The sequence below is a fragment of the Perissodus microlepis genome, chromosome 3 (genome assembly GCF_051167445.1).
Source record: "Perissodus microlepis isolate ML-2025 ecotype Zambia chromosome 3, ASM5116744v1, whole genome shotgun sequence".
NCBI lineage: Eukaryota > Metazoa > Chordata > Actinopteri > Cichliformes > Cichlidae > Perissodus > Perissodus microlepis.
The window spans coordinates 6,194,323-6,217,984 of NC_140463.1; the positions used below are offsets into that span (position 1 = coordinate 6,194,323).

At 43.7% G+C, this 23,662-nt stretch overlaps 2 protein-coding genes across 3 annotated transcripts; one reads left to right on the forward strand and one right to left on the reverse strand.

Moving 5' to 3' along the window:
* Positions 1-8,856, forward strand: LOC146389597 (uncharacterized). Of its 2 annotated transcripts, XM_084922940.1 has the most exons (4): positions 247-332; positions 2,258-2,347; positions 2,454-2,633; positions 7,216-8,856. In XM_084922940.1, the coding sequence occupies exons 2-4, from the start codon at positions 2,311-2,313 to the stop codon at positions 8,283-8,285; spliced, it is 1,287 nt and encodes a 428-aa protein (XP_084779066.1). In that variant the 5' UTR covers positions 247-332; positions 2,258-2,310; the 3' UTR covers positions 8,286-8,856. The 2 variants fall into 2 exon arrangements, with proteins under 2 accessions (XP_084779065.1, XP_084779066.1); XM_084922939.1 differs by lacking the exon at positions 2,258-2,347 and having other exon boundaries at positions 1-332.
* Positions 8,857-13,093: 4,237 nt separating this feature from the next.
* Positions 13,094-15,394, reverse strand: LOC146389598 (nuclear factor 7, brain-like). Its single transcript, XM_084922946.1, has 2 exons — positions 15,252-15,394; positions 13,094-15,150 (listed from the first exon to the last, which is right to left on the reverse strand). The coding sequence occupies exon 2, from the start codon at positions 15,131-15,133 to the stop codon at positions 13,748-13,750; it is 1,386 nt and encodes a 461-aa protein (XP_084779072.1). The 5' UTR covers positions 15,134-15,150; positions 15,252-15,394; the 3' UTR covers positions 13,094-13,747.
* Between the last annotated feature and the right edge of the window lie 8,268 nt (positions 15,395-23,662).

Genomic DNA, 23,662 nt, shown 5'->3' on the forward strand with positions numbered 1-23,662 from the left:
GCAGGGATAGGAGCTGCGCTTGCGCAGACATTGGTCCCGGTTTGATTAAGCGGGCTGAGCTCAGAGACACAAAGTAAGTATCGCTCCTGTCCCTGTTGATCAAACACCAATAACACAGCGTCGCTGTCGCTTCTATCGACCCGCAGCAGCTGAAGCAGCCATGTGTTCAGCTGAGTCTCTGAGAGAGTTCATACAGGAGAGGCTGACTGCTGTTTGTCAACAAATCTTCTGCGAGGTTCAGAAAACCATCGTCCAGTATGAGGAGGAGATCGAGCGTCAGCGCAGACTGCTGGATATCAGCCGGAGACCCGACACACACTCACACGGCTCAGGTACGGACATGTGTGCTGAGCTCAGGTTCCTCTCTGTTGATGAAAACATGAAAGCTCGTCAGCGTCTCCGGGATTTCTCTGATGTTAGCTGGGAGCAGAAAGCTGTTACCTTGGTGATTAATTTAATTTCAGAGTCAAACTTGTATAAAGTGTCAGACACTGGGCATCAGCTAAAGACTGCAGTCAGGTGTGTTTGGCTGTCTTTCACAGCCAAACACACCTGAGTTCATCTGTGAGATTATTGTTTAGCAGGAGTAAAACCCTGAAAAGAAATAAACGCCTTGATGCTGATAAAGCAGCGAGTTTAAGGCCAGCATGTAGTTCAAGTTATCGAGTCTTGAGCTGCCCCTGATTTCCTCATATTTTGGTAAACATAGTAAGTATAGTATAAAAAGCAAAACATAGAGTCTTGTCCCGTGAAGAAGAAGAGCCACCTCCACAGGACAAGACTCAGCAGTCCATCTGCATCTAAAGGATAAAGGTCACTCTTTCAAGGATGCCAATGTTCACATTTTGGACAGAGAGGACAGATGGTTTGAAAGAGGAGTGAAAGAAGCCATTTACGTCCACTGTGAGCGACCATCTTTGAACAGAGGCGGTGGTTTACAACACCAGCTGTCTGCCATCTATAATCCAGTTTTGAGTTCCCTTCCCAGACGCTTTAACGCCCACTCACATCCTGGGCCGTCTGACCTCACAAAATCACATTATAGGGTGGGGCCAGGTTTCACAATGAGCTCACACAAAACCTTGGCTGATTGTGACACACACACACACATTTTCACACCTTGACTCATGTGATTAGGTAGAGGATCATTAGGGGGTCCTTTGTCCCTGTTTGTTTAAATCTGAGACTCTCCACTATTTGACACTAGAACTGAAGAAGCATCTCGGATGAGAGGTGAAACCTCTTCAAACAACTTAAAGAAGTCCAGACGCTTTTCTTTCCGAGCTCCTTAGACTAAACAAGAAGATGTGTCCAAACTTAGCCTTTTTTTTTATCTTGAGCTAATTGAGAGGGCATGAATTTCTACATGAACATTTACGTCCACTGTGAGTGACCATCTTTGAACAGAGGCGGTGGTTTACGACACCAACTGTCTGCCATCTATAATCCAGTTTTGAGTTCCCTCCCCAGACGCCTTAACACCCACTCACATCCTGGGCCATCTGACCTCAGGAATTCGCATGATAAGGTGGGGCCAGGTTTCACAATGAGCTCACCCGAAACCCTGGCTGATTGGGACCCACACCCGTTTTCATGCCTTGACTCATGTGATTAGGTGGAGGATCATCGGTCCTTTGTTCCTCTCGGTGGGATACTCCCACTGGGTTTAAATCTGGGACTCTCCACCATTTAACACTAGAACTGAAGAAGCTTCTCAGATGAGAGGTGAAACGTCTTCAAGCAACCTAAAGAACTCCAGACGCTTTTCTTTCCGAGCTCCTTAGACTTTCACGGAAAATGTATTTTTTTTTCTTATAGGGCATTTACAAAGATCTGCTGATGTTCTTAAAGTTCATGTTTGAGTTTGTCTTTCTGTATAGTTTCTGGGATGATTAGAATTTAAATTACATTGTTGGAAATAGTTTATTTTGATGCAAAATTTGTGCAAATTTGCATTATAATTTTTTTTCCTACAGTGTATATAAAAATTGCATCTCAAACATAAAAAAAAAGAAGACACTAAAATTTCCTGTGGTTGGAAACTGTTTAGTAGAGATGGCAAAAATCTGTAAATGTTGTTTTTATACAGCTCTTTGAGTGATCCTGGAGAGTAGAAAAGCGCTATATAAGAATCAGCCCATTTACCGTTTATCAGGCATCACAACAAGATAGGGTGGGTGTCGTGGTATCTCCTCGGCTTGCTGCCTGTATGCATCAAAAAACAAACTAAATGAGGCTTCAACCTTGGTGGTTTCAGAATTTCATCTCTGCTTTTTGAAGATGATGTGAAGTTCTTGGCTTCATCGGGTGATGGCCTCCAGCTCACAATGGAGTAGTAAACAGCTGAGTGTGTATATACACATATATTTATATTTGTGTGTGTGTTTGTGTGTATTTTATTTCTTTTAGGGTTTTTTTTTTCATCATTTTATTTCCTCTATTTCTCTCTTCAGAATTCCAGGAGGATCCAGAGCCTCCACAGATGAAAGAGAGACAGGAGGAGGAACCCTGCAGCAGTCAGGACGGAGAGCAGCTGGGAGTGAAGCTGGAGGCTGACGGCGTCAGAACTGATGATGAGTGGCTCAAACTGCTGGCGATCACCTGGAAACCCGATATAAAGCTGCACAGAATAGGTTTGTAAAACTGGGATGATTCACAGGAAGAAATAAAGGTCAGAACTTTAATAAGCAGCAAGAATGCATCACGTTTCTGTTAAAACCAATTAAGATGCTTCAGTAACAGAGTTGATTGAGATGTTCATTGTCCTTCAAAATCATTGAAAGCACGTGGATATGATATTTCTTTGGAACAGAGATGGGAACAAGTCATTATTTTGCAAGTCTCAAATCTTTATCCTCAACTCTGAAACTTTGAATTTCAAGACCCATTTAGTCTTTTTTAAACAGTGTTGCAAATATATGTTAAATGTAAATAACATATGTTCTTTTAAAAATCTGTATTTATCTTGACACGCAATGAAACAAGTGTAACTGAACTTACAAAATAGACACAGAGTAATGATAAAATATAAATAATAAATAAAAATAAAATATAATATAATTTAATGAATAATAAATCGTTGGCAACTCTATTACTTAGGTTGTTTAATATTTCCGCTAAGTACTCTTTAAAATACCAGAATAGGAAGGATGGTGTAGGTTTAAAAGGGAGCCCCGGCTATTAAGACATGATTGCGCTAAAATATGTACTGTGCTTTCAATAACACATTTGGCGTATTTTAATACCACATATGATTTCCTTTTAAGCACATTTTATATCAAACCGATTTACCAATAGGCCACCATTGTTATTTACTTCTCAATGCACTCTGGGTAGTGACGTCATACGGTTGCACCGCATCGAGTTCACAGTTAGCAGCGCATTGGAAATGGCTTCTGTTCAACCTTTGCAGTTTGGACCAGTGCAACCGAGAGAGAGGAAGAAAATAGTTAACCAGCACTTAGTTTTGATGAAGATGAAAACAATCCGTCACATGAGGACGAGAGAGTGAGGGAAAACTACTGGTGTGTATGCGGCTACTGCTTTTCAATGGCAACCGTGACTAAGCGTTTGTTGTAAAGCACCTAAACTTTTTGAAGCCGTATGTTAATCCAGATGTTCTTTGGGCAGCCCTTGTTAGCCTCCATGACCGGTATTCGGTCTTTAAGTAATAACGTGATGAATCGTGCTTCCGGGCCCAAAGTATTCTGCATTTAATAAGACTGTTGTGTTTTTAACATGTTTTAATGCTTTGTATCTTGTTCTGTTTAATCTCAACAAGCCCCTAAAAACAGTCGGTGATCACTGTCGGCTTCTCGGTTTTTATTACCGCTAAAGTGTTTTTAAACACTTACGATGTAACTACAGCCAAGCCCATGCAGCAGTATATTGATGACTAACTTTGTATTGTGGATGGATTATCTCAGCTGTTCTCCTGACTGACGTTTGGTCCGTTTATAGCATCCTGTCATGCGATTGCACTTGTCCCTATAACCATTGGGAACCCTCAAATTAATTTTTATCGAATGGAAAAAAGTCCATTTGTTAGTGTTCACCCTCCAGCTTTACTGTCAGTGCGCCCCAGGGTGGCTGTGGCTACAATGTAGCTGCCATCACCAGTGTGTGACTGTGTGTGTGAATGTGTGGATGACTGGATGTGTAAAGTGCTTTGGGGTCCTTAGGGACTAGTAAAGCGCTATACAAATACAGGCAATTTACCATCTCTAGTATTGATGTAAAACCCCCCTTGGTTACAAAGACAAGGCACTATGTATGTGTATGTGTAAGAACGTGTGTGTGTGTGTGTGTGATGCGGGTGCGTTTGTGTGACCTCCTGCTCACCAAAAGGATCATAAAAGCAGGAAGCAACATCAAACAGAATCTTTACAAGGAATGTGTCTGTGATAAAACACTACAGCCTCCTCCCAGAACCTCGAGAGGCTGGGGAGGGGGACAAAGGAATGTCTTGATCCTATAGTTTGAACTAAGACTTTACAAATTTAAGAACTACGATTACAACATTCAACAATTAGACTTAACAAAGTTACAAGTCGTAGAACATTTTTTCAAGTCTAAAGTCAAAATATTATTGACTTTTTGTCGCACTTGAATGTTTCAGATCATCAAATAAATTTAAATGTTAGACAAAGATAACCTGAGTAAATGCAAAATGCAGTTCGTAAACGATGAGTTCATTTATTAAGGGAGAAAGGTTATCCAAGCCTGCCTGGTGCTGTGTGAAATTGCCCCCTTGTTAAATAATGAATTAACGGATTAATCACACCTTTTTGCAGGCTGAGTCAGGAAATCACTTTAATAGAACCTTTCTGACAAAGCGAAGCCGGCTAAGAGATCCCAAAAACCAACACATCATTCCACAATGTAAAGAAAAACATGAGAAACAAAGTCATTGACATCTATCAGTCTTGAAAGGGTTACAAAGCCACATCTAAGGCTTTGGGACTCCACTGAAACACAGTGAGAGCCAAATGATGCACAAATGGAGAAAACTTGGAACAATGGTGAACCTTCCCAGGAGTGACCGAATGACCAAAATTACTCCCGAGAGCACAGTGATGACTCATCCAGGAGGTCACAAAATACTCTAGAACAACATCCAAAGAACTCCAGGCCTCACTTGCCTCAATTAAGGTCAAAGTTCATGACTCCACTATAAGAGACTAGGCAAAAATGGCATCCATGGCAGAGTTACGAGGTGAAAACCACTGCTGAGTAAAAGTAACATAAAATCTTGTCTCAGTTTTGCCAAAGGAAAGTCTCAATGATCTCCAAGACATTGGGAAAATATTCCGTGGACTGACAAGGCAAAAGGGAAACTTTTTGGAGGCATGTGTCTCTTTACATTTGGTGTAAAAGTAACAACAGTTCTGAACAGGAACATCATTTTCACAGTAAAATATGGTGAGGGCAGTGTTGGTGGTCTGGGGCTGTTGTGCTGCCTCACACCTGCAAGGCTCGTTGTGGTAAATTGAATAATGAATACTGCTGTCTACAAAAACATCCTGAAGGAGAATATCCGACTAGAGCAGGGAGATATGGCCAAAAATATTTATCACAATATATATTTGAAAATTTGTGATAACGATATAACTGACGATATAATTTCTTCAAGACAAAATACAACTTCACAACTTTACTAGTGCTGAAAGTTTAACCAAAGGCATTTCCAGTCGAAATGGGCTGACATATCCTGAGCATAACCATGTATAATATCCACTGAAGTTAAAAAGAGGTGCTTTGCTACATTAAACTGCAGTGTGCCAAATAAAAAAGTCAAATACGTATTTTTTGGACCGTAAGGTGCATGGGGTTATAAGGCACATTAAGCGAAATAAAGCAGTCAGATAAATAAAACTTTATTCAACTCATTCTTCTTGCTTCCTCCACTTCTGTACCATTGATTCATTAATGCTGTATTCTATCACAGCTGCTCTATTCCCATGTTGTTGCAGTATATTAATGACTAACCTCGTATTGTGGATGGATTAGCTCAGTTGTTCTCCTGACTGAAGTTTGGTCCGTTTACAGCATCCTGCCATGTGATTGTATTTGTCTCTAACCATCAGGAACCTTCACGTTAACTTTTATTGAGTGGAAAAGTGTTAGCGTTGATTCCTCCAGCTTCATTGTTTATGTTATGCAAACATAGCTGTGTCGCTAGCGATCACGTAGCACATCATTATAAACCAGCTAGCCCAACTTCAGTAACCTTACAAACGTCACTGCTGTTTAGTTACCGGTCTTCATTTATGTTAGAAGTGATAGCAGAGCTGTACGTTTGAATTTTTTCAGAAATCTCTCAGTCAGAACACGGTATATCATGCTTGGGTAACTAGCGAGCTAACTTCCGCTAACTTCCTGCTAGCTTCTAACTCCGTTAAGTGTAATAAATTCTGTTTTCATGGATGCCTGGATGTTAAACTTCATAGTTACACCTGGTAAAGCAGCAATGCTGATGATTTTATTAAAGAAGAAAGAATTTAGACAGTTTTGAACTCTCAGTGATGCTGCAGTGTTCGTTTGACTTTGGGACCTGAAGTGGACGGAGTTTAAGACCCAGATTTACGGGTGCCTTATACGGCAATAACGACGGCCCGCTTGCATGTTCTACAGAAAAAAAAGTGCTTTGTTGTGTATCTGACGGACAAACACCAAACCAGTTCCACATCACTGAAGTGGCACCATTTTTACAAACTAATACTGGTTCATCCATTTCACTCAACGATCCGCTTTTTCCCTTCTCATTCTCTGTTGCCTCCATGCTTTTTCGGCCATGTGCATATGAAAACAAAGGCACTGCGCATGCGCGTTTCACCCATATTGTATCGCGATATTTCATTTTCTTATCGTTGCTTAACCTTGTACCGGTATTACCGTGAACGGTATAATATGGCCCGGCCCTATATCCGACCATTTATTAGAGACTGAAGGGCAGTAGGATTCTGCAGCAGAATAATAATCCAAAACATACCAGCAAGTTCACCTTAAGAAAAACAAAATGAAGACTTCGCTGTGGCGTGACCGTAAAAAGACGGTTTTTCGAAAACCCTCTAATTAATGAATTACAACAGTTCTGCAAAGTTCAGTGGGCCAAATTCTCACTATGTAGAGACCTGTTTATGGTTCAGATCAAAATATATTTTCTCTGGTGATTGTTGTTTTAGAAAAAAAATTTTTTTCCATTTCTCTTTTCAGACGTCCAACAACTACATGTCTGTGAGGAGGCGGCGGAGGAGGAGGAGCCACTCGCAAACCAGCCAATCTATAGCGAGGTGAGGAGCTCCAGTGTAGACCAGGAGGACCCAGACCCTCCACAGATTAATGAGGAACAGGAGGATCTCTGCAGCAGTCAGAAGGGAGAGCAGCTGGGAGTGAAGCTGGAGCCTGATACCTTCATGGTAACTCCTGCTTATGAAGAAAGTGACCACAGTGAAGCAGAACCAAACAGTGAACAAATCTCTCACAGCTCTGCTGAGAGCCAAGATCAGGAAGAAAGCCACCATGTGGACTTGGGGTCACCTGAAAATGCAGAGGTGAAGAAGAGGAGACATTGCAGAAAGAAAAGTGACAGTAAGAGAGTAAAAAAGGCTCCTGTGTCAGAGAGTCAGGGTCAAAGTGGGACAAGAAAAAAGACTGAACAATGTGACATATGTGGAAAAGCTTTTCTGTTTAAATCACGCCTGATTGCACATGTTAGAGTTCACACAGGTGAGAAGCCTTATTTGTGTAGCACCTGTGGGAAAGTATTCAATTACAAGTCAAAATTAGTTGTTCACACAAGGGTTCACACAGGTGAGAAACCATATTCTTGTAGCATCTGTGGTAAAACGTTTCTCCTTAGATCCCTTCTGACTACACATTTTAGAGTTCACACAGGTGAGAAGCCATATTCCTGTAGCACCTGTGGGAAAGTGTTCGCTTCCAACTCAAAAATGAATGCTCACAGAAGGGTTCATACAAGTGAGAAACCATATCCTTGTATGACATGCGGAAAAACTTTTAAGAGTACAAGCAACCTGAAAATACATGTCAGAATTCACACGGGTGAGAAACCTTATCCTTGTATCACCTGTGGGAAAGAATTTAGTCAATGGATTAACATGAATCGTCACATGAGGTGTCACACAGGTGAGAAGCCATATAGTTGCAGCACTTGTGGGAAAAGTTTCCCTCATCAATCAGGATTGAAAGCTCACACAAATTCACACAAGGGAATGAAGGCTGTAGAATCTGTGGAAAAGGATTTTGTTAATGAGATACGATAATTGATATTGCTTAAAAGTGTTATATTTAGAAAATGTGGGACAGAGTCATAGCAGTGTGTTGGTAGTAGTGCTCACACTGACCAGGAGTCAAATCATTACAACACCTGAGTGAAAAGATGACCAATATTCAAATCAGCATTTTCTGTCCAGAGCAGTAAAAACTCTCAGCATTCTTTATTCAGTTCATTACATTATTCTTAGAATTGTATCAGGGAAGCCCTGATCTTACATTTAATGATGGTTAAAGTTCAGTGTGCTCCTTTTCTTCGAGATCATTGTTTAGTTCTTTTGTTTATCAACATGTGTTAAATTTTAAATAAATATTTAATTCATTAAATTAAATTATTTTTGAAGGGCAATCGCTAACATATGTAAGCAGCATAAAAGACAGTTCTGTCTCATTTCAGAGTTTTTCTTTGTTTTGTTGTTTTTTTAAAGAGATGTACAAACAGATGTTGTTGTTTTATTTTTGTTTTTTTAACATTTAGAGAACATGCAGCACAAAAGTGATTCAATTGGTGTTTGTTTATTTGTGTGTTGTAACAATGCTTTTTGATAATAAATCCTATACTATTGCAAAGCCTGTTTCTTTCCCTTTAAATGGAGCCACATTTATAAGGAAAATTTTGTTCATGGGTTGAGCAGCAGAGTTGAGTATGTAGATTGCATCCATGACAAACCGCTTGTTCTGCTATTGTTTCTTGATGTGAGCTTCCAGTAAACCAGGTGCTGAAAATCAGGTGGCTGATTGGCTCCTGATTAGCATGACCCTGATACAGCAGTCCGTGGGTATCTGCTCTAAGCATGCCATATTTAAAAGATTTAGATAGGGTCCATGCTATAGGGCTGTTTCAACTTGGTATTCCACAAAACCAAGATTCAGCATTATTTGGAGTGAGACAAAGTACCATCTCCAAACTGAAGACCAAGTTACATAGAATGGGAATGTCATAGATAATTTGCAACGTGCATGTCACAGGAAGACCGTTTCCTCACCTCATCAGCACTGAGGATCTGTAGGAAGTCTTCTTCAGATTTGCAGTCAAGCGTTTCAGGATGATATGGCTGATAGCCCTCTAACAAATTTGGAACAGACTGGACACAGTCACTCTTTCGTCGTTTTACTAGTCCCCCCTAGGGACCCCAAAGCGCTTTACACACCCAGTCATCCACCCATTCACACACACATTCACACACTGGTGGAGGCAAGCTACAGTTGTAGCCACAGCTGCCCTGGGACAGACTGACAGAAGCGAGGCTGCCATATCGCGCCATCGGCCCTTCTGGCCAACACCAGTAGGCGGTAGGGGAAGTGTCTTGCCCAAGGACACAACGACCGAGACTGTCCCAGCTGGGGATCGAACCGGCAACCTTCCGATTACAAGGCGAGCCACGATCGCCCTAATAGTTGCAGATTTCTGTCAGAATCTGCAGATTATACAGTACAAATAAAATGTTCACGTTTCTCCAACATTGTCTTCCCAACAGTTTCACTGACATCTACACTGGATGGCCAGGAAGCGTTCGCGATGTCTTCTCCGGCGCTGATAATTGGCGTCTGTCTTGTGTCAGTGACGTAAAAGACGGATTTAATGCGACATGACCGCAGCGAGAACTGCCAGCATCTGAGCCAGCCAGACTCTGTCTCTCTCATCATGGTCACCTAAATGCACAGTAATGGCAGGTTTTGTAATAAGGCAGATCGCGCTAACATAATATACACTGGTAGTTGATTATTTACCTGCCGCATTAACGGGAAAGAACGTGAAAACGTTACCGCCGCTGCTGAGATTCACGAGTCCGGAGCGGAATTAAAAACACGAGGCTCCAGACATCCAGAGGCCCCAAGAGCATAGAAGACCAAGCAAGACTAACGGAGGGGCAACCGTGCCACTGTCCCGGCATGTGATGTGACGTGCCCGAGATAGGCCTCCTCCCTGGGGCCAGCTCCCCTGCTGTCCCCAGTAGGCACCCCCAGACTCTGCAACCCACCAGGGAAAGGGGGCCCAGGCCCATCCGGACCAGGGCCCAGTTCAGCAGCGCCGCACGGCCCCACAGAGCCCGGGGCAGCCCACCCGACCCTACCACAGACAAACTGCACCCACCCCGTCATCCACTTATCTTCCAGACTACACAAGACAATAGACACCCAGGCTGAGTTCTTCCTCGACCTCTCTTATATCTCTCCCCACCTGCAGAGTCTGTTCCTGGAGAGAGGAGAGCTCCTGCGAGATGTAACAGCCTCCCCCACCAGTTGAAGAGCCCCCCAGGTGGCTTGATGCACCGGCGGCACCCTGCGCCAGGGCTGAGCCCCCATACACCCACCCGCCCACAACCCCGGTGACACACCCCAAGGCCCAGCCAGGGCCCCAGCCCGGAGACGGAGCACCCCCAGAACCCCCTGCCTGCCCCGGACCAACCCAGGGACAGCCAGGCTACCAGGTCAGTAACTCACGTCCGTCAGCCCAGACCCTCCCCTAGCCCTGCTACACGCAGCCACGAGGAAACCTTCACCTAAGAGCCAACAGAGCCCTTAACAGGCCATGACCGCAACTTGGAGGGTTGAGCCCTCCAAGGAAGATGCTCCTGGGGAACCCCCTGACGCCCCAAGCCTGTCCCTACCCCCACACCAATCACAACAGCGAAGGTGGGACCAAACTATGACCCCCCACCCCCACTAGGTAATGGAGCTGATCAAAGGAGCCCAGAGCAATTGATCTGATCTGGTGGCAGAGGCTGTATCAAGACTAATGTAATTTAATAGATAATTTCTATATTGGTTAGAATTAAGATTATTTTTATTTTTCCAGTTCATGAGGACTGTTTTCTTGGCTATGCATAGGGCAGTGAAAACCATATGGGCTATATTCTTTTCTGTAGTGACATAATCTGAGCTGCCCAACAAACACACTAAAGGGGAAGTTGGAATGTTACATTTCAGACACTTTGATAAGTCTTCACATATCTCGTGCCAAAACTTCTGAACTGGTGGACAGAACCAAAGAGCGTGGATATAATTGTCCGGTGAATTGGTTTGGCAGTGTGAGCAGTTGTTGGTAGACGTAAAGCCCATCTTGAACATCCGATGACCTGTATAGTGCATTCTATGTAGTATTTTGTATTGAATTAATTGAAGACTTTCTAATTAAATGAAAGGTTTTTATCTGAGACCAGAAGTTTTGGTCTAAGTTAACTGATAAATCCGCTTCCCATTTTGCAATAGGAAGTGATATTGATTCATCTTTTTTAGAAAACATTCTGTATATTTTGGAAAGTAATTTTGGGGTTTTAAGAGTAAGAAATTGTACCACACTTGATGGTGTTTGTAGTTCAGCTTGACCGGGTTTAAATGTCTTTTTTACTATGGATTTAATTTGTTGATTAGAACTACCTAACTTTCAGCACTACTTCTGAGCCAACAGGCTTCAATTTATCTCAGGATGGCTAAGACATACCTTCTTAGACGAACCTTGGCTAGATGTAGAACAAGCACTTTGCAATAATCTAGAGATTTCAGACCTACCATTTATCAGCTCAAACATCCTTCAAAAGCTCTTCTCTGACAGCAGGGTGGGAGTTTCTAAAATTAACGGAGTCTTCATTAATCCCATGCAAACGTACACCTATCTGGAACAACCCTGACATATTACAAAACAATAATATGATAAACTTTCCAGACTGGAGTGGTAAAGGAATCAAATACTTAGAACATATATTAGAAGGAACAGAATTTATTCCATTTGACAGACTAGTTACACAATATGGGATCAACAAGAAAAGATTTTTAGAATATCAACAAAATCAACAAGTTAGAAATATCCTGTCTCAGAGTGACGCTGAAAAACTAGTTTCTGCATTTATTACTTCCAGGCTGGACTACTGTAATTCATTATTATCAGGATATCCAAAAAACTCACTGAAAAGCCTTCAGCTAATCCAAAATGCTGCAGCAAGAGTACTAACAGGGACTAGAAAGAGAGAGCAGATTTCTCCTGTTTTGGCTTCCCTTCATTGGCTTCCTGTTAAATCCAGAACTTAATTCAAAATCCTGCTCCTCACATACAAGGTCTTAAATAATCAGGCCCCATCTTATCTTAATGACCTTGTAGTACCATATCACCCTATTAGAGCACTTCACTCTCGCACTGCAGGCCTACTTGTTGTTCCTAGAGTATTTAAAAGTAAAATGGGAGGGAGAGCCTTCAGTTTTCAGGCCCCTCTTCTGTGGAACCAGCTTCCAGTTTGGATTCGGGAGACAGACACTATCTCTACTTTCAAGATTAGGTTAAAACTTTCCTTTTTGCTAAAGCATATAGTTAGGGCTGGACCAGGTGACCCTGAATCCTCCTGTAGTTATGCTGCAATAGGCGTAGGCTGCCGGGGATTCCCATGATGCATTGAGATTTTCCTTTCTAGTCACCTTTCTCACTCACTATGTGTTGATAGACCTCTCTGCATTGAATCATATCTGTTATTAATCTCTGTCTCTCTTCCACAGAATGTCTTTATCCTGTTTTCCTTCTCTCACCCCAACCGGTCGCAGCAGATGGCCCCGCCCCTCCCTGAGCCTGGTTCTGCCGGAGGTTTCTTCCTGTTAAAAGGGAGTTTTTCCTTCCCACTGTCGCCAAAGTGCTTGCTCATAGGGGGTCATATGATTGTTTAGATTTTCTCTGGATCTACTGTACAATATAAAGTGCCTTGCGCTATATAAATAAAATTGAATTGAACTGAATTGAATTGAGTTACCTTTGATAGAACTAGTAATGTAACTAAGTTACTAATGTAAAGTAACTTACACGACACTGCTCTTCACACATGTTCATTATATTCTGATGATCCTGGATGGAGACAAACTACAGATAAGTGTGTTCAGCCCAACTAGTTTATCTCATTACAGCAGTTTGATGTTTCCCTTTGAATCCCCCTGAAGATACTGACAGTGAAGCACGTACATAATACTCCAGCCTTTCAACTCTGAGCTTATTTAGTTCTATTAATACACTGAAATCTCATTTGTGTCATGAAGAAAGTCTTTAATCAAACAGAATTCAAAGATCAGAAACATTTCATATATGGAGTTAAACATGAATCATTGTTTCAACAATATATTTATTGTTGTCATAAACAGACAAGAAGACAACAACAAACTGCTCCTCCCATTCAACACATGTCAGTCCATATCCCAGCAAACTAAATCATCTCCATTTACACATCAAATAGAAACATGAATCACTTGTGATGATTAGAAACTTGATAGAATTTCAAATCTAGTTTGGGGAGTCATTCAGTGAGAAACAGTGAAATGATTTTCCATGTGAAAAGGTGGACAGCAGAAACAGAAAGAAACAGTGAGAACTAAAAGAGAAACAAAGAGCTTTGGAACAACGAGGCAGCAGGAGGACAGCTGCAGTTTAACAGCTTCAATTCACTGACAGGAAACAACATTAGAAATATCATCATCCTCAACTCATCTGCTGCACTGACACTGACACCTTCAACGGACACACGTTCAATTTATCAACAGTGCTAATGTATGGAAACATCCTGTGAGTGAAAGTGTGTGTGAAGGTGTGTATGTGTGTGTTAGTATCAGGATCAGAGAACGACAGCTTTCCTCTGTTCCAGTCCAGATTCACTCTGATCCTCTGGAGCTTCTGCTGGAATGAGAGATCAGTGAGAGGACCTGGTGGTGACCATGCTGAGTATTCACCTTCATCAAACCATATTATCCATAATCCAGACCATATGTCTCCCTTCCTCTGCACAGACTCTGCTAACACACCCAGTCCCCACGGTGTACTGTCTCCTACATCAACATCCCAGCTGTGAGTCCCTGAGTTAAAGCCCTCAGAGCCCAGGACAGAGCAGGAATGATCAAACCTCTCTGGATTATCAGGAAGCTGCTGCTTCTCTCCTCCTCTCACACTGGTCAGATCTTCAGACAGGATGAGGTCTGGATCAGCAGTGTTTAGGTCCAGAATGAGAGGAGTGTAGGAGACCATGTCCTTCATGTTGTTCCAGATGTTGAAGGTCAGGTTGCCCAGGTGTTTGGCCTGGTCTATCAGAGCTCCTGAGGGCAGCTGTGGATCATCCAGCAGGGGGCAGCGCTGGACTCTTTCCACTGCAGCCTTGTAGATGTGCATGAATGAGACGTCTTCAGCTCTCAGCTCCTCCTCTGTGGCTCTGACTGTGTCTGAAAGAGCTGCTATCTCTCTGCTCAGAGCCTCCATCTTCTCCTTCATCATCCCACTCTTCTGCTCCTCTTCCTCCCTCAGTGCAGCCAGCCTGGCCTCCTCTTCCTCTGCTAGAAACTGGTGAAGCTTCTTAAACTGCTCCTTAATCTGCCTCTCTGTGTGTCGGGCCTGGACCTTAATGTGTTCTGCTGTTTGATCAAACTTCACTTGAACTTCTTCACAAACCTTTAACTTCTTCTTTAAGGGCTCCAGAGTTTCCTGAAGTTTCTTGTGTTGTTGTGCAACTTCATCGATGGGTCTGAATCTGTGATTGGTGTGTTTTTCTGAGTCCTTGCAGACGACACACACTGGCTGCTGATGGTCCAGACAGAAGAGTTTGAGTTTCTCAGAGTGCAGACTGCAGAGAGCCTCTGAAGCTCTCTGATCTCTCTCCTGTAAGAACGAATCACACAAGTTCTTTAAAGCCTTGTTTGAAGGTGGATGCTTCTTTGAAGATCTTCTCTTACAAAGTGGACACTCGTGTGTTGGTCTCTCTTTCCACCATCTCTTCAGACAGACTTTACAGAAGCTGTGGCTACATGACAGAATAACAGGATCTCTGAAGACCTCCATACAGACCGTACAGCAGAGATCCTCCTCTGATCTGGAAGCCATTGAGTCTGTGAGTGAAGCTGAAAACAGCAGACAGGAAGTACAGTCAGTCCTGGCTCCCCTCCCTCCTCTACCACCTTCACTGAAACTTCCTTTGAGTCGTGTTTTTGCTCAAACTCACATTCAGTGTGTGGAGCGTCAGCAGCTTGAAGCAGCAGTGTTGGAGTTTTCCACTTTTCTCTCCTGTAGCTGGACTCACTCAGAGGAAGCTGCTAGTTTGGTCTGAACTCAGTCTGATCGTCTGTGCGTCTCTCTGTGCGTTTTTCTTCCTCTCTACTAAGGAAGAAAAACATCATGTTTCCTGCTTTGTTGCATTTGAGTGACGTGAGGGGAGGAGTAAAATGTTGCTGTTTCACTTTAACCCTTTAAAGCCGGCCGGAATGGGCATGCTCCGTTTTGTGTATCTATTATTAAATCCCTGTAGAACCTGCGTGTCCTAAGCTGACTAATATGCTCCTAATGTCATGGTTTGCCAGGGCAAACCATGGGATGTGGGGAAGGAGGACCCGACAGACTCTTTAGTGAAAACAGTGTGTTTGTTTACAGTGAGGTAAATAACAGATGCACACAAAATCCCCTTTGCTCCCTAGACTCCCGTGTGTGTGCTCCCCGCCATCGTGTTCCTGCACACCCTGTGCGTGCTGGTCCCTCGTTCCACCCAGGTGCGGATCTAGAGAAATTTTCTTAGGGTGGCATGAGGGTGGCAAAATCGAAGCCCTTTTTTTCCCCCCAAACACATATGCAGGTGGTTACATATGGTTAAAATGATTCAAATGCAGTAAGTATACATGTTTTTCATATAAATATAGTCTACAACTTAATTATTTTCTGTAGCCCACATAATTAAACACTTTAGTTACATAAAACATGTGAGTTTTGATGCTATGTACTGTATAGCCTGTATGATAAATAAATATGTAGCCCAATAAGTATAAAATCCAGAATGCTACACAACATGGTGGTTCATTTACAAACACAGGTCTAACTTAAGTTTCACTGTTTTTTGTTAGAAAACAATCACATTGTTACAGCTTAAATTACACAAAATGTCAGAAATCTGCACTGTCATGAACAAAAATGTAAACCTAATTCTTCATGATTTGTTGGATGAACCCACTGAGGTCTGAAATACAACTGGACATTTGTGACTCCTTTTGAGTTTACGTTTGTATTTCACCCTCAGATTGTTTCATTTTATTTTTTTTCGCCTTGCCTTGTTTGGTATCGTTTCAGCTCAACTGAATTTAGTTGTTTTTTTCACTGACATACTGCATTAGTATTACTGATCTGAAATCACACAAAGAACTTAAAATCCTAGTAGTGTTTCTTTACTGTACAAAAAACCCCACAGACACATTGAGTAAATTTTTATAACTTGAAATGCAAATATAATATAATTGTACATTTTGTAAACATATACAACTATTTATCTAAAAATGCAACCAATACACCTGCCGTTTTTTTCATTTTGTATAAGAATTTAAAAATATTACTAAAACTAAAATGAGAAAACAATCAGGTGTCGCATTAAGATGCCCCAAAAATTATATGTGCCAGTAAAAAAAATGGTTTTCCACCAAAAGACAGAACAGCACAGGGTTAAACCTGCAGGCCTGACAACAGGAGGTGCATCACTCCGCTGGTTTTCTACTCAGTGTTTACGTTGTAAATGTGCCTTTGTGACATTCATTAGTGCCCTCACTGACACACAAAACAAAACAACGACTACACAACAGAACAACTACACAAGACCACACAACACACTAAGTATACACTCCACACTAAACGTCACAAATCTCCCACATCTAAAAACTCTTTCTCTCTCTCTCTCTCTCTCTCTCTCTCTCACTCATTCGCTCTGTCTCGCTGCCGTTACCGTCACTCCCAAAACTTTCCCTCTTCCTAAACAATCAAATCCCAGTGTTGACTTATTTTTTTTAATTGGTCGACATGGTACATTTTTCCACCAATAAGAAATAGGTGCCTTTTTTTCTTTCTTTACTGTTTTCGCACTGTCCTTACAAAACGCTTAAAAAACACACACACACAAAAACGTGACGACAGTATTTAGAAAAAAGCGTGGCTTATTTATATTATCATAACTCTGGATTTGCTGGCCTGTAATTAAAATTAAAAAAACTTTGAAGTCCAAACTTTAAATGTGAGCTGAAATAGAGACTCAGCTTGGCTGCAGCTTATGTCAGCTTACATCAGTCATGTGATTTGGAGGTGCAGCGTGTCCGTGGACCACAGATGGTTAATAACACTCACCTTCGTTCCATTTCCAGAGTGTAACATCCAACCACCTGTGTAAAAAGCGAAATTCCCATGGTGTTGTTCAAAATGTGCTCTGGCACAATCATAAACATCGCTTGGTCCTGCTATGGGCTGAACCATTTGTTAATGGTGGAGGGGGGGGGGACACTATGCAATATGTTCAGTTTTAGCATTTATATTCAGTATTGACTGTAACTATGCTCAAACTGTTAATGCTATCTTATTTTAATAAACAACACTGTCATATGCAAAACTGGGGTGGCACTTGAGGTGGCAAGGGATCATTTTAGGGTGGCACTTGCCACCCCATGCCACCCTTCTAGATCCGCCCCTGGTTCCACCTGCAGGACAATAACAGAAGCAGCCGTCAACACTGACCCCTGCGGGCATACACGATCAGTCGTGATGTGATGTGTCCTGTGTGTTGAAGCTTCGAAGCGTGTGTCGGGTAATGTCGGGGCGTTTTTGTGAAGCGCATATCGAGGCTTGCTTTGATTACGTATGCAGTGACGTTCGAGGCCTCGCGGGCAGTCCGTACCATGTGACTGATTCAGGAACTGTCTCGCCGGTTCGCGCCAGATTCGAAATAAAATAAAATGGGCAGCAAAACACGGCTGATTTCCTCAATCACACTGTGTTGTGGAATTGGATTACGTGCGTGCTACATAGTTACTTGAGCGTTTCTTCTTCGATGGAAGAGGAAGAGATTTTTTATCTCATCTCTTCTAATAAAGTATGTACACAGTAATAAATACCACAAATGATAAGTACAATAATATAAATAAACAACACTACAGATCCTATAATCTGATTTCTGTCTTTTAGTTTATTAAAAAGTGAAGCGCCACACACTAGTTTGTGTCATTATCCAGATGTACATAAGCATGATTACACTAGGGGTTGGTTTTGATTATTGATTTATCGATTAAAATCGATTCTAGCTTGGATAACGTGATATTGATTCATTAAAATACTGAATCGATTTTTGCCATTTGATTCACCTTTTATTGTTTATTTTATTTTCACTTGCTGAATACGGGACAGACTTGACTGGGGGAAAGAAAGGGGAGAAACAAAGAGGGAAAGAAAAACAGCTGAGAAGAGAGAGGGGGAGAAGGGCAAAAAACAAAAACCAACAGAATAAGCAGAGAAAAAAAACGCATATATCGATCACCTGGATCACCTGTTGAGAAAGAAAAAAGAAAACAAGCAGAAGAAAACGAGAGTAATAGAATAAACAACATCACGATGATATATGGGAATATGACAGTAAATACTAAATATTAAACATTATTGTGCAGCACGTAAGATCGACAGCGCACAGTGTGCTTTGAGGTAGGAGCCAAAAAGGGTGTAGTTTGTGTGTGTGATCACCCGTGTGTACACCTGTGAGCATGGAAGCGCTTGTTTTTTAAAAGGTTCCTTCATGTAATGATCTGCTAGCGGGTGTGGGGGGCCACTGCCCCGTCCTCCAGGGCATGAAGCAGGTATGGAGGAGATCAAAACTCCAGACATCCAGAGGCCCCCAGAACACAAGAGACCAAGGAAGACCAACAGAGGGGCAGCCGCGCCACTGTCCCAGAAAGAGCTGAGGAGAGTCCCAGATGAGGGGTCACTCAGCAGCTGTGGAGCAGAAGCAAGGGGGGGTTGCAGTGACGTGCCCGTGAGCTCCGCCGGCAGCCAGCTGTGCCTGAGTGACCGAGCCCCAGGCCGAGAGGCCGGGGGCACCCCACCTCCGAAGTGGCCCGAGCAAAACCCAGGCTCCAGGCCCCGATAAGCAGCCACCAAGGAGTGAGCCGGTGTGTACCTGGACGCCCATCCCCGGGCACAAAGAACCACCAACGCACCGATGTCTGAGGGCGTCTGCCACCGGCAGGGGAAGTGGTGGGGGGAGATAGGCCTCCAAACCTTGGAGGGCCTGAGATGTCCCCAGAGAGGTGGCGTCTGATACCCAACCTGACATATAGACACAGACATACAGGCGCACACAGATACAAACATCCATTCCCACCCTCATAGGCAATTACTCCACACTCAACCAACGTGGAGACAGACATAAAGAGATGCTGTACACACAATCACACTCCCCAAGCGTACTCTACGAACCGGGTCTAGGTACCCTTGCCCCTGGAGGGGGGAACTGCACCCAGACCCAGGTGGTGTTACCCTTTTCCCTGCGGTGGGGAGAAGCAGACCGCCCCGACTCCGCAGCAGCAGGGAGGCCCCACACTCCAGACCCCAGTCGGACGGCCAACTCCTCCTCCTAGCCCCCCCGCTCCAGCAGGCCGCAGAGAACGGGGGTGTGAGAAGACTCCAAACCTCCCTCCACCCGCTCATATGTAGTGTTGATGCATGTGTGTTCTAAGGTACATTTAAAACCCAGGAGGGCATGTAGCTACCTGCCAGAGAGCAGCAGGTAAGCGCATAGCCCCTCCTGATAGCCCTCAATGTCTACGTGTATTTAAAATTGAGAGGTGGGCAACGACGCCAGGGGTGAGGCGTACACCCTGATGGTGATTTGGATTCGGTGTAGCGTGCCCACCCCCAAGATCCTATATGTATGTTTAATGAGAGTGTGAGTAATGTGAATGTCTACGTTGTGAGATAAAATTGAGGCACAGGCAGCCAGAAGGGGACAGAGGGGGGAGGATGCCTCCCCTGCACCCTGGTGACACACCCCTACTCCAAGGCCTTGCATGTGTGGGTGGTTGTGGTGGAGCGGGAAGAGGGAGGCAGCTGGAGATGGGGAGGGAAGGAAGGGAGGGGCAAGTGACCTCTTCCTGGGGCCAGCTCCCCCGCTGACCCCAGTAGGCACCCCCATACTCCGCGACCAACCAGGGAAAGGGGGCCCAGGCCCATCCGGACCGGGGCCCAGTGCAGCAGCGCCGCCCGGCCCCACAGAGCCCGGGACAATCCACCCGACCCCACCACAGAGAAAACTGCACCCACCCCATCATCCACTCATCTTCCAGACTACACAAGACAATAGAGGCCCAGGCTGAGATCTTCCTCCACCTCTCCTGTATCTCCCCCTCCTGCAGAGAGAGTTCCTGAAGAGAGGAAAGCTCCTGCAAGATGTGACAACCTTCCCCACCAGTTGAAGAGCCCCCCAGGTCGCTCGATTCACCGGCGGCACCCTGCGCTAGGGCTGGGCCCCCATACACCCACCCGCCCACAACCCCAGCAACATACCAACCAGGACCCAAGCCCCCGAGGCCCAGCCAGGGCCCCAGCCCGGAGACGAAGCGCCCCCAGAACGTCACGCCCGTCCCGGACCCACCCAGGGGCAGCCAGGCTACCAGGTCAGTAACCCACGTCCGTCAGCACAGACCCTCCCCTAGCCCCGCTGCACGCAGCCACGAGGAAACCGTCACCTAAGAGCCAACAGAGCCCCTAATTGGCCATGACCGCTACCCCGGGTTCAGCTCCCCAAGGAAGATGCTCCTTGGGAACCCCCCGAGGCCCTAAGTCTGTCCCTACCCCCACACCAATCACAACAGTGAAGGCGGGACCAAACTATGACCCCCCACCCCCACTAGGTGATGGAGCTGATCAAAGGAGCCCAGAGCAATTGATCTGATGTGGAGGCAGAGGCTGTATCAAGACTAATGTAATCTAATAGATAATTTCTATATTGGTTAGAATTAAGATTATTTTTATTTTTCCAGTTCATGAGGACTGTTTTCTTGGCTATGCATAGGGCAGTGAAAACCACATGGGCTATATTCTTATCTGTAGTGACATTATCTAAGCTGCCCAACAAACACACTAAGGGGGAAGTTGGAATGTTACATTTCAGACACTTTGATAAGTCTTCACATATCTCGCGCCAAAACTTCTGAACTGGTGGACAGAACCAAAGAGCGTGGATATAATTGTCCGGTGAATTGGTTTGGCAGTGTGAGCAGTTGTTGGTAGACGTAAAGCCCATCTTGAACATCCGATGACCTGTATAGTGCACTCTATGTAGTATTTTGTATTGAATTAATTGAAGACTGGGATTTCTAATTAGATGAAAGGTTTTTAAGCAAATCTGAGACCAGAAGTTTTGGTCTAAGTTAACTGATAAATCCGCTTCCCATTTTGCAATAGGAAGTGATATTGATTCATCTGTTTTAGAAAGCATTCTGTATATTTTGGATAGTAATTTGGGGGTTTTAAGAGTAAGAAATTCAACCACACTTGGTGGTGTTTGTAGTTCAACTTGACCCGGTTTAAATTTCTTTTTTACTATGGATTTAATTTGTTGATATTCTAAAAATCCATTCTTGTTGATCCCATATTGTGTAACTAGTCTGTCAAATGAAATAAATTCTGTTCCTTCTAATATATGTTCTAAATATTTGATTCCTTTACCACTCCAATCTGAAAAGTTTATTATATTATTGTTTTGTAATATGTCAGGGTTGTTCCAGACAGGTGTACGTTTGCATGGGTGTTGGGTCTGTCTAGCACAGGCCCACCGCTGGAACGAGACAATTTAAAAACACAGCAAAAGCATTGAACACCAAGTAGGCAAAGTTCTTCGTGTTACTCATGCATGAGGGAGACCTGCCTGGAGCCAAGTGTCGTTCCACCACTTGACCTCCGTCAGACTCTCGTCCGCTCCCCCATAACGCTGCTCTTTTATTGAGGTTACATGAATATACATAGGTTCATTAACATATGACGTCTACATACAAAGAAAGAGTACCTTGCCTGTGTGTGTGTGTGTGTGTGTGTGTGTGTGTGGGGGGGGGGGGGGGGGGGGGTCAGAGTGTGACCCCATAAAGACTTCCCTAAACATGCTGGTCTGGAAGTCCAGCAGTTCATCTAAACCAGGGGTGCCCAATCCTAGTCCTCGAGAGCTACTGTCCTGCAGTTTTTAGATGCATCCCTAATGGTTTGATTACCTCTTCAGCATGCCATCAAGTTTGGCAAAGGCCTGATAACAAGCCATTCATTTGATTCAGGTGTGTCAAAACAAGGATGCATCTAAAACCTGCAGGACGGTAGCTCTCGAGGACTGGGATTGGACACCCCTGATCTAAACAAAAGGCACTTAGCCTAAAACAGATATAGCTACGTTTATCCTACCATAAAACAATAAGACAAGGTACGACCTCTCCCATGCTCCCAGAGTGCTCTGGAATACACACAAAGTTTGCAGACTATTAAGGATCAAACCTCTACCAATCTAAAACTAATTATAAAACTCTAAGCATATATAAGTAGATATTTCTAAGCATAAATGACAATCAACAATACAAAACATAACAATGGGATTAATGAAGACTCTGTCAACTTCAGAAACTCCCACCATGCTGTCAGAGAAGAGCTGATGTTGACGCTTTTGAAGCATTCATGTCGTTGGATGTTTGAGCTGATAAATGGTAGATCTGAAATCTCTAGATTATTGCAAAGTGCTTGTTCTACATCTTTCTCAACAGGTGATCCAGGTGATTGATATATGTATTTTTTGTCTTTTTGTTTTGTTGGTTTTTGGTTTTCCTCTTCCCCGCTCTTTTTCTTTCCCTCTTTCTTTCTCCCCTTTCTTTTCCCCAGTCAAGTCTGTCCCGTGTTCAGCAAATGAAAATGAAATAAACAATAAAAGCTTGTAGCATGCGTGATAATCTGGTATCTTCTGGTATTCCAGAAGCCGCTGGAGAGGACGCGGAGACTACAGTAAAAAGCTTCATCAAAACCCACCTGAAGCTGCCGGAGGACACGGTGAAGAACATCGTCTTCGATAGGGTACATCGCCTTGGCCCCATACGGGCTGTGGCCGGGAGACCACGTCCTATTGTGGCCAAATTCGGCCACTTCAAACAAAAGGAACATGTGAAAAGCCGCGGCAGGGAATTAAAAGGAACGGACTTCAGCGTGAATGACCAGTTCCCCAAAGAGATCTTGGAACGACACAGGGTCCTCTTCCCAATCCGACGCGGCTTCATCCAGAAGGGCTCCCGTGCTGTCATCGCTGTGGACCGGCTGTATGTGGACGGACAGCTTCACCGCAACCCCAACATCACTCCGTGGCTGTATTAACCTCACACCAGATAAGAATCCGCTACACCCTTTCCCTATCCACTCACACTAACTTGCATTAACATCTGTTTAACTTACCGGTATCAAATCGCATCTTAAGTGTGATTTCATAGCAGAATTAACACCGTCACTCTCCGTCAGTGATTTAATTGGAATGTTTCCAGTTTTTTTGTTCTCGTTTTTTTTCTCTCTTTTCCCCCATCTTGTTTTTATGCTGCTCACCCTTGT